Genomic DNA, 16,501 nt, shown 5'->3' with positions numbered 1-16,501 from the left:
TTAGCGCACAAGAGTCCACAATCAAATATCAGTCACTCTAACCTCATGACGATAACATTTTACACAGGATAAAAAGGATACACAGGATACCCACATGCGTGTCTACTATAAACAAAATCAAATCAAAGCTCTGTGAGAACATTAGAGTCAAATACGTGGTGATCCTTTCCTACAGCCTTTGCACTTAAGTGTTAACAATTAGTAATAAGAAGCAAAAACACGTCTAAAAAAGGGTGCGGGAGATTATTGCAATAAAAGAACAACTCATATTTGTGGTTATATTTTACCCCATTTGGTAGAATTGGTAGTCTGACTGTATAAAGGAGTGCTTTATACAGTCATTGGTCTCTCCCACGTTACAACCACATCCGGTCTCATCTCGATAGGGATTACGGTGAACAGCGCCATCTAGTGCTTATCTATATAAACGAATCAAAGTCTTCACTATTACCATACTTTAAACCATTATTAATTGATATAGGGTACTTTTCTTTCTTTCTTTCTTTTTTTAAAGATGGAAATGGCCGTTTCCAGTGTGCTTCATTTGTTTTTATCGATAATTTTCCGGCCGCCCTCGGATCTTTCATAACTTTCCTTCTCCTGATCAGCCGTTGGATCATCTTCTTAACACTAGAAAACGACAAATTTTTTCCCAGGTAGGCGGATTATTCCTCTGCTATGAACAATAATAAAGGTCTGACAAATAGGATTTTATATAAAAAAGTAAGTATTTGTTTTAATTCCGAATAAAACAGTGTTTCCCCTCTTCTGCTGATCTAACTGTTAACTGCTTGATAAAATGCAGTAGTAGCTAGGTAGCTAGTTAGCTGGCAGCTCTTCTTCTACCTCACTGTTAAATAAATGCGCTGTAAAGTAAGTCATGTTAAGTTCAGTAGATCTTTAAACTTCATGTAAAACTATCCGTGTGTTGTTTCTGCAGTTTTCTCTATCAGGTTCACATTGCTCATGGAAGTAGTGCATAGCCAGGGGCGTTTCCAGGATTTTTAAATGTTGGGGAAGACAGGAAGTCTGAATATTTAAGCTGATGGAAATACCAGGAGTGGGTTTTTCATGCAAAGATATTTCAAGATTAAGTTCAGTTTTCACTGATGATTGTTGTCTAAAGATTGCCCACAGCCCAGTGTGCTCTCTGCTACTGTGGATAGTGGTGGTAGACTCGGTAGCTTTAATTGTGCCCCATTTTTATATATTTTTGAAGGGGTGCCACACATAACCTTTCTGACAGTTGTCAATATCTGTACATGTTTAGACTTTCATCTCACTTTGTCGGTCGAGTCTGGGTACTTTGCATAGTTGATCACATTTTCTTCTTTTATTGTAGGGCAGTTAAATAGAACTCATCTGAATATTGTAAATCATGCACATCCCTAATAAATTCAGTGTAAAGACTTTCATGTGCAGCTCTTTGCACTCATATAGATGCTAAAGCCTAAAAAGTGGCAGTGCACAGGAGTTTACAAAAATTACACAATGTTGCTTAAACAGTCTAATAGCCTGCAGCAGTGAATCCTACCTGTCTGCTCCTCTTATGTTGTCTTCCAAACATACACTTGAGGTTGTCAGGATCTTGTGCCGTGATGAATAACATCCATGAAGACAGTGTGGATTTTCAGTCCAATTCACAAGAGGAAAAGCAGCAGCTCTCTGTTCAGTCAGTCCTGTCCAGAGGATCCCAGGAGGAAATCAAGTTCACTAAGGGCCAAGCAGGGCACAGTGATGATGAATGCAGTACTGACCTGGAAGACGATAGTATGTTCATGGAGCAAAACAATTCCGTAATAGTAGATGTGTTTTTTATTTACCCGTCACGTCTTCTTATTTTCATTTCAGTTTTCACCTCCAGCAGGAGATTGAATTTGTCCCCATCAGACGTGTATCTAAAGGCCTGCAAGCAGACAGGAGCCGTTCCTGTTTCCTACATCCTCTGCCACTTGGATGATGCTATTCTAGACCTGAATTACTATGGGCTGGGACCTCTGGGGGCCAAAGCTCTGGCTATCCTTCTGAAAGTAATCCTTTTTTCTAGCTATTCATGCAATCCCCAAATTAAGATGGTGTAGGTCATGCTGGATCAAGTTCTGGTCATGTAATGAGTCTGTAACATATTTCAAATGAGTTTGTACTTTTTAAACAATATTGTATCATTTTTTATTAATTTATTTTTTAATGTTTTAGAGTCACGGTGTAGTCACCCACCTCGAGTTGAAAGGGAACTCACTTCAGGCTGAAGGGACACAGTATCTGATGGCGATGCTTTTTGAAAACATCAGCATTCAGAGTCTAGTAACGACTTTAAAAATATCACATTCAAAACTACAGTTTTGTGTAGATGTAATCCTCTTGCTGTATGTGCAAGAGAAATGGCCTTAATGTTATTTAAAAAACAAAAATCTCAATCTTGTCTTTTCTTCAGAATCTTTCTGACAACAAGCTGGGCCTTAAAGGAGCAGAGGTTATCTCCAAAATGCTGTCAGACAATCGTAAGCTCAAATCCATCAACCTCTCAGGTGCTCAGCCAAGTCTTAAGCTATGCTGACATGAACTTCTGTCTATCACTGTAATACAGCAGCGAAATGAAGAAGGTAATTCTCTCATTTCCCTTTGTTCTCTTAGAAAATGACTTTAGTGACGCTGCAGCTAAATGCTTGGCAGAAGCATTAAAGGTGAGTGCAGACTGCCGAATGCCGCATAATGAATTACACATGTCTATATGTGTCACGTCTATATATGCTTTAAGCTGCAATTCAGAATTTTGTTTCCTATCTAACAGAATGATTTTGTGGTCAAAGAGCTTGACCTCAGTTACAACTGCATCTGCGATGCAGGAGGAGAAGACTTGGGTGTCATGTTAGGTACAGATCATCTCTATTTCTGTTCACATTAGATCCTTCAAATTAATGCAAAGCTTTACTTTTTTTTTTTGTAAATTAGAAATTCTAATGATGAAGCAGCTTTTGACAATTTTGGAATAGCATCTGGGCTTTAAACGTTAGGGTAGAAACAAGCTATCCTCACTTTGGAACATCCAGCTGTAAATTTCTCTCTCTCTGCATTGGCTCCCTGTTAAGTCTAGAATTTAAAATTGTTTTCCTAATTTGTTTCCTAATACGGCCTGAATAATCAGGCCGTATTAGGACAATATGGACCGTGTAGTACAGCGGTCCCCAACCCCCGGGCCTCGGACCGGTACCGGTCCGTGAGTCGTTTGGTACCGGGCCGCGAGAGTTGAGGCTCAGGTGTGAAATGTATAGTTTTCAGGGTTTTTATCAGTTTTCAGCGTTATTTTGTTGTCGTTTTTATCGTTTACTTGGTTTTCCTTGGGCTTTTCAGGTGTGTTATGAATAAATGTTCTTTTTTTCGGTACCAGTACTAGTTTTATTTTGTTGTATTTATCCGCGACACCTTAAAGGCCGGTCCATGAAAATATTGTTGGGCATAAACCGGTCCGTGGCGCAAAAAAGGTTGGGGACCGCTGGTGTAGTACCATATTGTCCTAATAGAGAACTTCACTCTTCACTCTCTGGTGTTTCTCTACTTTTAAGATTTGACTTTTTGATGAAGTTTATAGTTAGGGCTGAATCAGGTGACTCAGAAGGATCCCTTAGTTACTTGTTATAGGCACAAACTGCTGTGTGACTTCCTGTGATCCACTGAGCATTTCCTCTCCGCTCACCTTGTCAGCACTCAGCATGTCATTAGATTCGGCCTTCTCTCTCTGCGAGTTGTGCTCTCTCTCCCATCACCCACAATCAGTTGCCACTGATGGCTACCCCCTCCCTGTTTCCGTGAAGATAGGAAGTACCTTGAGGCAATTTTGCACCGTATAAATAAACCTTCATGTGGGAGGACACCTCTGTAGTGATAACAAAGAATATTATAGATCATGCAATGAGAGTCAGGGAAAGAAAGTTGCTAAAAAGCTGAGGATTATAGCTTCTTATTAGTAGATATACTGTGAAGGCTGTTTGAGCATTATTGTTCTTGTTGTTGAGTTTCCTTCCATTATGAAATATAGTCAGTGTGCCCTTATGATATTATACTATATCATTGTAGTAGTTTAAGTATTTTAGAGAAAAAGACAAATTCTGCTGCACGGCATTGATTCTCAAAGTGGGTGTTGTAGCCTCCTGGTGGGCTGTGGAAGTATTGCAGGTGGTTCATTTTGTGATTTTAACTACCGGTAAAAAGTCACATTATATATTTACATACATTACATACATTTCCATACATACAGCTACTATTTAAATAAGAAATAGAACTGAAACAAAAAAAAGGGGATTTTAAAATAACACATTTTTTAATTTTCTGACTGTTTTTGGTCTTGAACTCGAACTTGAATTTATATCTCGTCAGCAGTAGGGAAGAAATAAAACTGAAGCAATGGCTGTCTGGTAGTAGAAGTAAAGCCAGCAGAGCAAATTAGCAGGCAATCAAAATGCATCAACAAAACATAAAGAACTAAATACTATATACTTCATCTTATTCCGTGTGATGATCAGATGTACTTTGGTTGGGCAGCATTTGATTTTCAGCAGTTTGAAGTCCTGGATTGGCTGCTGTACAGACTTTCTAAACTAAAGTAATTATGAAAACAAACAAGCAGGCCTATAAAAGAGAAATGTGACCCACTGATATATTACTTAATAGTAATGTATTAAGTATTCCTAAAGTATTTCTTGAACTTGAGAAAATTTTACATGTAGCTTGTAGATTAGTCTCAAATGTATTGTGACTTTGTAAAAATGTGTATTTCACTTCCTTGTAGCAGAGAACATCGGTATTGAAGTCCTAAATCTGAGCTGGAATCACTTTCTTATACGTGGCAATGCGGCTCTGATTGCTGGTCTAAAGGTGACTAAAATTACACACTCGAGCAAAGAGTTCAGTTTTGTTAACTCTCGTTGCTGACCTTCTCTCCCCCCTTTTCTTTCCTCAGGTAAACGCAACACTGAAGCAGCTCCAGCTGTCGAACAGTGGATTTGGCCGTCCAGAGGTACAGCTGATGGCTGAAGTGCTGCAACAAAATGACACACTTGTGCTGCTGGACCTCAGCATTAACTGTGTGGACGATGAAGCTGTAAGGCTGCTCTGCCAGGGCCTGGCCACCAACGAAACCCTCGAGGTTCTCAAAGTGAGTAAAAGACTCCTGCAGCAATACTTCATTGTAACGATTTTAACGTCATTGCACCCTATGAATTTGAGATCATGTTTGGTCTTTGCGTGTGCGTTTCAGCTCTCTCGCAACCCCATAACAAAAATCGGAGCCGCCACGCTGCTCAGAACGGTTAAAAACAACATGAAATCAGCACTGGAGGAGATCGATATTTCTGTAAGTGCCGCGAAAGAATATAAGCTGAGGTGTAAATAAAAGTAGTATCTGTTTTAATTTACAGTCTGTTTTTGGTTAATGACGCATTTGTTGTAATTTTGCCTCTGTACACCACCGCAGTGGAGTACATTTTTGTACACAAGCCCCCAAAAGTAATTAGATACACAATCACAATATTATATGATCATAATATGTCTGTGACTGTGTGAGTGCAGAGTGTGCTTGTCTGTGAGACCTTTGTGGAGCTGCTGGAAGAAACCCGCATGACCCGCCCTGCTCTGCGGTTCCAGTATTATATTCTGCCCTCCGTCACCAAGAACTTATTGGCACTTGGGATCTTTAAGGTACATTGTCAAGAAGGCTGAGAAAACTGGTGATGGGAAAAGATGGGAAAATCAATAAAATCATTTCTGCTTTTTCAGTTCATACTTCAGAAGTCTTAGCAGCCTCTTTAACATGCTTTCAACTGTAAAACAAGATCTCTCTCTATATGTTTTTTTCCGTAGAAGTTCTTTGAAGAGCAAAATAAGAGCATCATGGATTTCTTCCAGGCTCTGGACAAAGAGGGAACCATGAAAGTCTCCACCTCTGCCTTCAGGAAGGCTGTAAAGGTCAGGCTAACGGTTTGTCATGCTGCAGTGATAATGTAATAATGCACCTCATGAGCAACGATAGCAAATCTATGACAGAATGTTAACTTAGTAAGTTGTAGCTCCCACTCTTGCGTGAATGAGCGATTGGGAAATTGAACTTGTCACACATGCAGGAAGCTAACATACCTCTGGATCAACAGCAGCTTGGCTGGTTGGTCAGGAAGTTTGACAAGAACTGCACGGCAACCATAGTGTACAGGTTAGTCTGCAAACACACAAACAGCAGCACATGATGACCCCTGATGATGTCTTTAACAAATGCAGTTCATTTATTCTAGTTTGCCTGGGTTTTTGAAAACCTGGACAGCACTGAGGTTAAATAAAAAAAGTTTATTTTCTTGTTCTTTTCATTTAGAAATCCAAGTTTGACAGAATCATCTTAACTTGGGCTTTTTTACCCCGCAGTATTTTCAATAATATTTTTATTGTCTTCATTTGAACACAGAGTTCAGTGAGGTTGTTTTTTATGTGTGGATGATAGACTGTATATAAATGATGGACGTAGGCACTGTGCTCTCATTGGTTAGTGATGTCCCATTGTGAAATCTCAAACTAAGCTGCTTTGCATCCTGTTTCATCCATACATCCATTTTAAAAACAGTCTGGGGTGTGAAGTAAGCCTTTAAATGTAATCAGGGGTGTTTCAAGTTAAACACTTACTAACTGAGAAATATCTTCAGAACGTCGTCTGTCAGCCATGAATATAATGTCAGGTTCTCTTTAAACTGTGTCTCTATTTTTGCAGTCAGCTGACTGAGCTGTCATAGACGTGGAGACACAGTATCACTAACAGGAAGATTTGGGAGGGCTGTTGACATCTTTAAATAAATGTTGTTGGAGTTTATACTTGATTTTCTCCTTAATATGCAGTAGTTCCTTCATTGATTTCTAGTATAACTTTCAACTAAAAGCACAGTTTCGCAATTTTTTCACAGTTTTAGCTAAATCCAAATCGGTCCACTTCAGTGTGTACACTTGAACCTGTGACATCAACCAGCTGCACTAACCTCAGTGCTGTGAGCTGTGGCTCGGCCGGCGGGGTCCTCTGCCTCATTCTCTCCATCCAAAATAATCTTCTGGTATGACAACAGAACAAGAGGAGGAAGAAGAAAAGAGCTGGGGTCCATATCAAAGGACAGAGGCGACACAAAGAATAGGGCCAGATGCGAGCCAGTTGTTTCACCACATTCGTTAGCTTTGAATGAAATGGCCCGCAAAGGAAACGGTACACTTATGAATATGCATGCAGAGCATTACTTATGCAGGCCCTGCCGAATGGGATTACTATTATTATTAAGAGTGTGCAGAATTGAATTGTCTCAAGGTGCGATATCGAGCAGCGCTATCGGTTTCTGCCAGGTGGCTCCAGATGCAGCTACAGAGGAGACAATGACACAACGCACGGTCTCATCTGCGTCGGCTTTTTGTGTCACAATTAAACGGCTTTTTGTGATACAACTATGGGTGATCAGAAGATGCGTCACCCTTTAAACTGACAGTTTAATTATCATTATTCTTTTGAATATTTTATCAGAGATTTAGCTTTGTTTTGAAACCTTTAAGTGAAAGGAGCCCCAGTTATTAGTTTTTTAACAGGCATGTGTTACAAAGAAACTTGGAGTAACAGTTCCATAGATTTGTCTACGAGATGAGCTACAGGTGTCAGCAAACCACCGTCTGTTTTGGTTGGTGCTTCTTTCACTCTTTCTGGATCTTCCTAAACATGAATGTTGACCTCTATGTCAACACCTGGGCTTTATTGTCAATGCTGCTGAAACAGGTTTTGTAGAATCCAGATCCAGACTGAATCCAATTTTGAGCCCATCTGTATGCTTCAGTATGCAAACTATAGGGACTAAAGTACTGGGCCACACCTCTTCGTCTTTGAATTTAAGGGGGGTTTCAGTCCTTTTCCACATGAAATCAAGCACCCAGCCTTGCAGTCTACGTTTGCAAACCTGTGTGAAAGAACGGGTCGTTCTAAAGAGCTCACTGAATCCAAGTGTGGTGTTGTAACGGGATGCCCTTGTCAGTTTGTGAAATTTCTTCCTTCCTAGATATTTCACCATCAACTATAAGCGGTATTATTGCAAAGTGAAAGCATTTAGGAACAAGTGCAACAAAGGCATGAAGTGTATTAGAAGGTAGGAGACAGTAGCAAAGGCAGGAATGTGGACCTGAGAGTAAGGGATCAGCTGTGGAGGTCCCTGGAGGGAGCAGCAGAAAGGAAAGAGTAGATTTTTCATGCATTAGTGTGAGGTTGCTTAAAAAAAACCTAGAAAAAAGTCACAAAAATCATAAACTGTATTAACAAACAGTTTACCTGCATCTGGTGTTTTGCAGCTGGATTGTTCCAAGCAACATGAAGAACTTGCCACAGGTCTTTTGTGGGCTTCAGGCTTTCACTCCTTTTTACAGGACACTGTCTTCTTGTTCTAACTGATTCTGGCTCAGTTTGGCTTTTCTGTCATGCTCATTGATGCTAAATGAATTTGGGACCAATCAGAGGTTTCGCCGATAAGACTGGAGGATGAACTGAAAAAAAAAAAACTAAACTGAACTAAACATCTTAAGTGCTTCAATCTTTTATGCAGTACTGCTCCCAAAAAACCTGTACATAGAGTGTACTCAGCTTTTTAAATCAGCTGTCCAGTAATGGACACATTTCTCTTAATGTACTTTTTCAGCTGGACTAAAATATAATTCTTTATATAACAGTATTGCCACAATGAGCTTGTTTTGAAAGCGAGAAAAAAAATAACAGAATAATTTAGGTAAATTATCTCTCTGATGTGGCTTAATCAAAACAAACAGCTAGCTGCCAATTTCTAATGGGCCATCTTTCATCTGAATGGACACAAAGACTTGAAACCCACGTCTTATTGAGCAGTCCCATTGGAAATTCACAGATTTGGCCAAATTTTGAAGACGAAACATAAAACCTGCCAACAGGCCCTTCAGATATCTATGCACCCACTGGCATACGCTGCCAATTATCATGATCTCAAAAGCGCTAATGGAATCTTGAGCGGTAATAAAAGTAAATAATTAAATTAAAGGAGCTCTTGTATCATTGTTTGCTGTATTCAGGCCCATTAGAACCTCCAGTATTCTCATGGTAATGTAATGTTTTGGTTTTTTGTGCCCGCGTAATGAATTCTGTGTTTTTCCTCCAAACAGTGTTGTTCAGACATTTGTGTAGGTGCTGGCAGAGAAACAAAGACGTACATTAGGACCCATTGTGCCCTGTGATTATTAAAGTAAACAGAAATACTGAAGAGGTATCATACACAGCTGCAAACACTTGAGCCTGTTTTTGTGAAGTGGGAGAAAGGGCCAAGCAACCCTCAAGACTTTGTCAGAGATGATCCCATTATTTGGAGCTTCTCAAGAGCTGAGCGGCAGGCTGGCTAATGAGGCTTTGAAGATCCACCGCTGGCACACAACTCACATGCGGCAGAGAATTCGGGGAGCGAAACAGAATCTGGCACGAGATAAAATGTTTTAGCCAAGATCGGCCGCAAAGACGTCCATTACCTCGGCGCTCTGCTTTTATTTTGCCGGCATTGCTTTTCCAAGACCTTTTAAAAAGAGACAAAGACTTTCCAGGAGATGAATGTGAATGTGTAATGTCCAGTTCATCTGCAAAAAGACAAGGGTTTTTTTTGAAAGATCAGGAGTAAAGTTGGGATAATTCACTAGACTTCTTCAGAGACTTCTTGAAAATAGCATGAGGAGAATAGAACACCTATGTATGAACATGAAGAAGAAAAGTGTGAGACAAGTTTCAGTACATATAAATCAAGAGATTTAATGTTTGAAATTGTTTCTTTAAATAAGTAGAAGCATTTCATATACGAGACTGGACAATGAAAATGAATGTTCCAGCATAAAAACCTGCAAATTGTGCACTTTGAACTTTACTTCGAACATATTTTTCATAAAGTAACAAATTGTGTGCATCTAGGTAAAAAAGCATGAGGTTTTTGTTATGTACAGTTTCTGCTGAACAAAAATGAAATGTTCGTTTGTTTTACTAAATAACTGATAACAGTTGGATCAGCGCATGTAACCTTGACAACAGTGAGCGAGGCAAGTTTATACTAGATCGCTATATACAACACAGGACAGGCAGGAATATGATTAAACCAAGTCAAACAGAGAGTTGATGTGGACTTAAAGGCATGGCACTGCTGTACACACAAGTTCCATACAAAGACCTGGTTTCCTGGTTACTGACTCATTTTCTCCAGGCTGTTGCCGGTTACAGTGTCTAACCAAAGCAATCTGTGAAACCTGTGTTAACATCAACATCTTGAACTAATCTGAATTATCCCTGTTCGGCCCTACTGTGGAAAAAGTGGCGCAAGAGCACTAATTAACAAGCGGGGGGGAAATGTTATGCAAGCAGCTGCTGTCTGGAAAAGCCATTCTGTTTTATGATTATACAACTGTGATGAGAGTGAGTTTGCATACCGCTTCATTCATCTGAAGGCTTCATAACGCATCTTTAGACAGGCTTATGTGGAGTTAAAGCCAGAGTTTTGTCTTGTTTTTGAAGTTATTTCCATTTGATTAATTCAAACGTCGTAAAAGAATTACTGATCAAAGTAGCAAACTTTTAGTTTCATCAATTTAGGCAACTTGACAGATACGTTACAGGTAATGTCATGCATTTAAGTGCAATGAGCATTGGAACACAACCCCGGTACGCCCCTGTAGTATCAACACTTGTAAAAAACAATAGTGGTACAGGCTATTTTGTGCGTTTTCTGTGATGTGGAGTTCATTTTTATGCAGCCGAGTATCTTTAAATAAGAATTTAGTGGCGGAAACGTCACATTCCCAGGAGCAGGACTCTTGGATCTTCCACCACCGCTTTGATCTTGCGTAAAAAGGTGACGGCTTCTCTGCCGTCAATGAGTCGGTGATCGTACGTCAATGCCACGTACATCATGGGCCGGATCTCAACCTGCCAAAGCAGACAGTAGTTAGTAGTCTTAAAAATATTATATATGAAAAACTGTATACTGATTCTAGGATTATAATTTAAAGAAAGAAGAGCTCTGTATTTCATCAGTTAACACAATTCTCACCTTGCCATTGACGGCCACAGGTCTGTCAAAGATGCCATGCATGCCCAGGATGGCAGACTGCGGTGGGTTAATGATGGGCGTGCCAAACATGGAGCCAAACACGCCACCGTTGCTGATGGTGAAAGTGCCTCCGTCCATATCCTCGACAGCGAGCTCGTTTTTACGAGCCTGAGGAACAAAACGCAAAGGAATTACTCATTTATTCAGGGGTGCACAGGAACAACAAATATCTGAAAGACTGCTTTTCCCAGTGAGATGAAATGGTTCAAAACGAAATGATTCTAGGACGTCTGTGCTGTCTCTCATCATTTACCTTTTCTCCCAGAGCATTAATGGCTTTCTCAATGTCAGCGAAGTTCATGGTCTCAACATTCCGGATCACAGGTACAACAAGCCCCTAAAAGTCAAACCTGGTTAATGTCTGATCCATGTTACCTGGAGCAAAAATTGAAGGAGTCAAGAGATCTAACAGCAGTTTACAGAGACTCAAATCTCATACCTTTGGAGTGGCCACGGCAACGCTAATATCTACATAATCTCTGTAGACGATCTCTTTGGTTATGTCATCAATAACTGCAAAAGCATTTTGTAAAATAACAAAAAGAAGTTTTAATCAGTAAAGTTGGCCGCTTGAGTGTGTGAGAGTGGAGATGTTTGTGTGTTCTTACCAGCGTTGACGGCTGGTTGGTCGATCAGAGCGTGTGCAGCAGCCTTAACAAACGCCGACATAAAACCCAGTTTGGTGTCGTGCTTCTTTAAGAAGGCGTCCTTGTGGAGTTTTCTCAGCTCGTGAATGTTGCTGAAATTTTGAACATTGGAGAAAAAGATGGAAATCGGGAGCCTTAGGTACAGCTCAAAAAATCTGGACTGATGCTCACCTCATGTCTACCTCATTGAAGGTAGTCAGCATGGCGCAGGTGTTCTGAGCCTCCTTCAGCCTCTGAGCGATCCTCAGCCTCATGCGGTTCATCTTCACCTGGACACGGGAAACAACGGTCGTCGTTATGCTGCTGTATTTTGAGGCCAAATTATTACAGACGTTGACGTAACAGAGGAATATATGAAATGTTGTGTCAACGAGTGTGTTACCCTGCTTTCTCCTCTCACTCCTGGAGCTGCTGTGGGGGCTGGAGCTGCAACAGTGGGTTTGACAGCAGAAACTAAGTAAAAACATAAAGACATATTAATAATTAAACAAAAATCATTCATTGATTAATACATAGCTCTTGTAAAACAAAGGTGTGAGAGCCAACATGAATTGATTGTAACTAGTGCTGTCAATAGATTTAAAAAAATTAACTAGATAATCGTACAATTTTCTGTAATTAATCGCATTTACTTGATCAATAGCCTGGTTGCAATTACATTTTTTCAACTTTATATTTAAGCTTGTAACTGACATTCATGCAATATAATGAAGTAAATGCAGAAAGACACAAAGAATGTGTGCTTAAATTCAAAGAGAATTGGAATAGTTTTCTTCAGTCTTTTAGCACAGGTTCTCTCCTGTGAAATACACCTTTTAAAACAAACCTATATGCTAATATATATTAGTGCTGTCAAACAATTAAGATGTTTAATCAGATTCATTACACAGGGTTACTGTGGATTCATTTTGATTAATCATGATTAAATATCATTCATTTTTATTCTATATTAATCGCATTTCATTTTGCATGAGCAAACAGACTCGAGAAAAAAGGGAAAATATACACACTTAACATGTTTATTGAACATCTTGAACATTAATGTTAACAAAAAACTCTCTCTGTCACTCTTGGGGAGTCACTTCAAGTCCTTAAAACGAGGAACAAAAGCTCTGTAAAGCACGTGTTCTCAATTATGTTAATACGTCTGCAGTTTGTCGCAACTTGACAATTGTGTCAGTCAATATGTCCGAGGTAGACTTACTGAGCCCCCGATGCTGCGTGAGTGATTTGTCGCAAGCTGGGTGACGTGTTAGAAGCCCAATGTGCGTTTATAATCTTCCATATTGAGTTGACTGGTTCAGCTGCCCGTCACCACCAGATCTACTGCCCATTTGCGCATGTGCGAAGGTAACTCTACTTGGACAACCTGCCCAAAATGCGTTGACAGAAACATTTGAGGGATTTTGAGTCATTCTGCACTCCAGATGCGTTAAAAATTTTAATCGTGTTGACCGTGATGGCGGATTAACTTGTGTTAACGTGTTAATTTTGACAGCACTAATTGTAACCTAAAAAGATGCAGAGGTACACATGAATACACAGTCAGCAACTACATAAAACTACACACCAGGCTTGGGTTGGGCGGGCTGTGGTGGTGGTGGTGCTGGAGGAGTGGCAGCTGGGGCTGCAGGTGGAGGAGAGGTTTCGGCTGCTGGAGGTGGTGCATCTGTAGCTTGGGAGGGGGCAGCTTTGGCAGCAACAGCTGAGAAGAAAGAAGTAGAGAAGGACAAATGCAGTATAGGTGCAATGATTGCCATATTATATTTTGCTTCCAATTTCCATAACATTAAAAATCCGATTTTTTTCTCATCCGTAGGACATTCACAGCAAAATTTGCAACACACATGTTTTAAACACCAAATAGAACTAATATTACATGTTCTGTCTTTGATTTTTCCCATGTATTGTAAACTGGGCTCAAGTTACTGAAAATAAACAGGCAAACCTCCTTTCCGGAGTTTAAAGAGAGGCGTTCCTCCTTCTACCTTCCCTCCGTCAGGCACCAGTAACTCCTCGATGACACCGGCTGCAGGAGCGGGGACTTGCACCGAGGTCTGGAAGCACAAGACAAAGAAATCTGTCGTAATTTTAACAACACCCCCACCCTCCAAAAATAGACCGTCTCACGTTTCCTCTGTCACACCTTGTCAGTCTCGATTTCGCAAACCACTTCATCCTCTGACACGGAGTCGCCCACAGCTGGAAATGAATCGATAAAAACAATCAATCCGAAAGCATGCATCGCATGTGTTGAACATTTACCACCAATATTCGGCTTATTCTCACGGTCAGTCATTTGTGGCATATTTATACACACCAACCTTTCTCCCACCTCACATCCCCCTCTGTAACTGATTCTGCAAATGCAGGAGTTTTGACTGTGACCACTTCATCCCCTGTGGAAAAAAAAAACAAGCAAATGCAAAAACATTTTGCAGTCAGTTAAATGCAGAACAGATACAAAGCATGATGCTGACATTGGTTAAAGACATAGATGTGATACATACTGTGGTGAGCAGATGTCTTAAAGTATCTTATTTGGTAGATATTGGCTGATGATGGAAAATCACATCTAAATGTCAAGAAGAAGGGATTTATTTTGATTGGAAAAAACAAAAAAAAATACATAGATAAAAGCATGTATTAAGGGATTCAGTGTGTGGTATTATTTATCACCCGGCTGATCTATTTTTGATTAGGTCTAGCTCACATTAAGTGTTAAATGACGGCGTTAAAAAGCACATGCAGCACTGTCACACTTAAAGATCAAATATTTCGATTCATTCTGTACAGCGGACGACATTTTTGTGTACATGAGAAACAAACTTACGGCTGAGGTTTCCTGTAAACGATCTGGCTGCAGATGGTGTGGCCTTGAGGGGAACAAACAAAAGACACGGAAAGAAAATCAGCACAAACTGCCGCTGCTTTTCCTCATGCTCTAACATAAGATATGAGTGGAGCTTTCTGAAAGCTGCAGTTAACCACTTGTGGGCTCCTCAGGCATCTTCGCCATTCAGCCAGCATTACTTATTCTGCTTCAGACAACCCGCTAATTGAGCATGGTTATTCATGAGAGACCGGATAAAAAGAGTGGCCCGAAATCCAGGCTCTAAAATCCACCTGAACGCTCCGTCCACTCAAGCATGCTTACCTGATGTTTTCTGTCGGACCAGCACATCACTGAGCTGTAAAGATATGAAAAAAAGAATTAGATTAATTAGAGCAGCTGTAACTAGGAATTATTTTCATCCTCTAATAAACTGCAGACTGTTTTGCTTCATTTCGATTTAAATTTTTTTTTTTTTTTACAGAGGCTGTGCTTTTTTTTTTTTTTTTGACCAGAAGATATAACTTCGCAGTTATCCACCCACTCACTGTCCCATCCATCCACTTATTCGATTAAGGGTGTAGAGAAAATTTAAATCTTGCTTCATTTTCAGTGAATTACTTGATCAGGTGTTGCTATTTTACAATGTGTTAATCACCTTTTACGTTTTCATTTATTTAAATGAAATAACGACATTTGGTCTCTCTGTATCGATACAATATTGCCAATAAAAAACATCTACTGCGCTGTAATGATTGATTCTCTTTCACTCTTTCTTCTCTCCCTTTTCACTTTTCCCCAGTGGAAGATAAACAGTCTGAAAATCCTTCATACTTTTAAATTTCAGCTATAGCCACAAGATTTTTCCAGTGCTGACAACACAGGCTTCTGTAAGGCCACTCCGCTGCAGCCTGATATAAGTCGTCTGTGTATTTTAGAGGAGAGGTATGTCTAGTTATGACTGCTTTTACAGTAATGTTTGTCTGGCGGTGTCACTTGTGCCCCAGAGCTAAACTTGCTTACTCTGGGCTTGCCGGAGCAGGGTGGAGTTGTCAGAAAGTACTATTCAAAGTACTCGGAGCACGCAGCCAAGTGTTAACAGCTTGATAAACCACTGGCTCATCCTGCGTTACCGCTTTCAGTGTGTCCCCAAGCGTTTTTCCAGTAAAAATAATATATGGAATTAAAAAATACAGATCTTTTACGTGATTACACACCCTGCTTAACTGAATGCAAACTTTTCCAGATGTTACCTGGTGGACGTGCACGTGAGAACACAAATGTCACGCGTGTCTGATCGGACATTAAGTGGATGTCCCGTTTTCCTGCACGCCCTATCCTGGCAGCACCACACCTAAACCAAATGAAGCCGTGGGAACATGGCTCGAGTGGACTGTTTCCCATCTGAGCTAGATATGAGAAAGAGAAACTTTGAAGACTGTCATAACTGGATTCACCACACATCTGTGCGACATCGGAGTTGCACGCATGAAAACAAATCTAAATAATTTCCCCTAGGGATCAATAAAGTATTCTGATTCTGAAATTAATATTTGTATTTGAAATGGCACAGATTTTATGCAACCAGCACTAGAAGTACACCAGCTTGTTTTGTGTCTTTTCCTGCTCTTGAATAGGGCTGCCACGATTAGTCGACTAGTCACGATTACGTCGACTATCAAAATCGTCGACGACTAATTTAATAGTCGACGTGTCGTTTGAAGCTTTGTAAGATCCCAAAAGACGCAGGAATAAGTAGTAGTATTTAAGAGTGTAACAACGGACTGAAACAGAAAATGGCAGCATTGCATGTTCAAGGATGCCAGCTGCCGTTAAACTCCGAAGAAGAAGAAGCAGTGTCC

At 40.2% G+C, this 16,501-nt stretch overlaps 2 protein-coding genes across 8 annotated transcripts in view; one reads left to right on the top strand and one right to left on the bottom strand.

Moving 5' to 3' along the window:
• Positions 1–267: 267 nt before the first annotated feature.
• LOC309688958 (uncharacterized protein) lies at positions 268–9,688 on the top strand. 7 transcript variants are annotated; one of them, XM_082505057.1, is made up of 14 exons: positions 268–656; positions 1,577–1,770; positions 1,852–2,030; positions 2,197–2,304; positions 2,435–2,528; positions 2,635–2,684; positions 2,792–2,873; positions 4,787–4,872; positions 4,958–5,152; positions 5,255–5,350; positions 5,566–5,694; positions 5,857–5,961; positions 6,144–6,202; positions 9,184–9,688. In XM_082505057.1, exons 2-14 carry the CDS (start codon positions 1,599–1,601, stop codon positions 9,203–9,205), a joined length of 1,377 nt encoding a protein of 458 aa, XP_082361183.1. In that variant the 5' UTR covers positions 268–656; positions 1,577–1,598; the 3' UTR covers positions 9,206–9,688. The 7 variants fall into 7 exon arrangements, with proteins under 7 accessions (XP_082361183.1, XP_082361182.1, XP_082361180.1 ...); XM_082505056.1 differs by having other exon boundaries at positions 6,749–9,688; XM_082505054.1 differs by having other exon boundaries at positions 6,117–6,202.
• A 100-nt stretch (positions 9,689–9,788) lies between these two features.
• The window catches only part of ylpm1 (YLP motif containing 1), a 41,458-nt gene continuing 34,745 nt past the window's right edge, over positions 9,789–16,501 (bottom strand). The window contains exons 26-39 of the mRNA XM_082506449.1: positions 14,964–14,997; positions 14,640–14,682; positions 14,317–14,381; positions 14,131–14,205; positions 13,953–14,008; positions 13,755–13,863; positions 13,377–13,511; positions 12,189–12,259; positions 11,978–12,075; positions 11,768–11,898; positions 11,599–11,672; positions 11,413–11,496; positions 11,100–11,267; positions 9,789–10,975 (exon numbers count right to left, since the gene is read on the bottom strand). Coding sequence (XP_082362575.1) covers positions 10,841–10,975; positions 11,100–11,267; positions 11,413–11,496; positions 11,599–11,672; positions 11,768–11,898; positions 11,978–12,075; positions 12,189–12,259; positions 13,377–13,511; positions 13,755–13,863; positions 13,953–14,008; positions 14,131–14,205; positions 14,317–14,381; positions 14,640–14,682; positions 14,964–14,997 — 1,278 coding nt within the window. The 3' untranslated portion in view covers positions 9,789–10,840. The remainder of the gene's footprint in view (positions 10,976–11,099; positions 11,268–11,412; positions 11,497–11,598; positions 11,673–11,767; positions 11,899–11,977; positions 12,076–12,188; positions 12,260–13,376; positions 13,512–13,754; positions 13,864–13,952; positions 14,009–14,130; positions 14,206–14,316; positions 14,382–14,639; positions 14,683–14,963; positions 14,998–16,501) is intronic.

This window comes from Aulonocara stuartgranti, assembly GCF_965226115.1.
Source record: "Aulonocara stuartgranti genome assembly, chromosome: 15".
Classification (NCBI taxonomy): domain Eukaryota; kingdom Metazoa; phylum Chordata; class Actinopteri; order Cichliformes; family Cichlidae; genus Aulonocara; species Aulonocara stuartgranti.
Note: the sequence above shows the minus strand (reverse complement) of the source record. Positions and strands in the feature narration are given on the sequence as shown.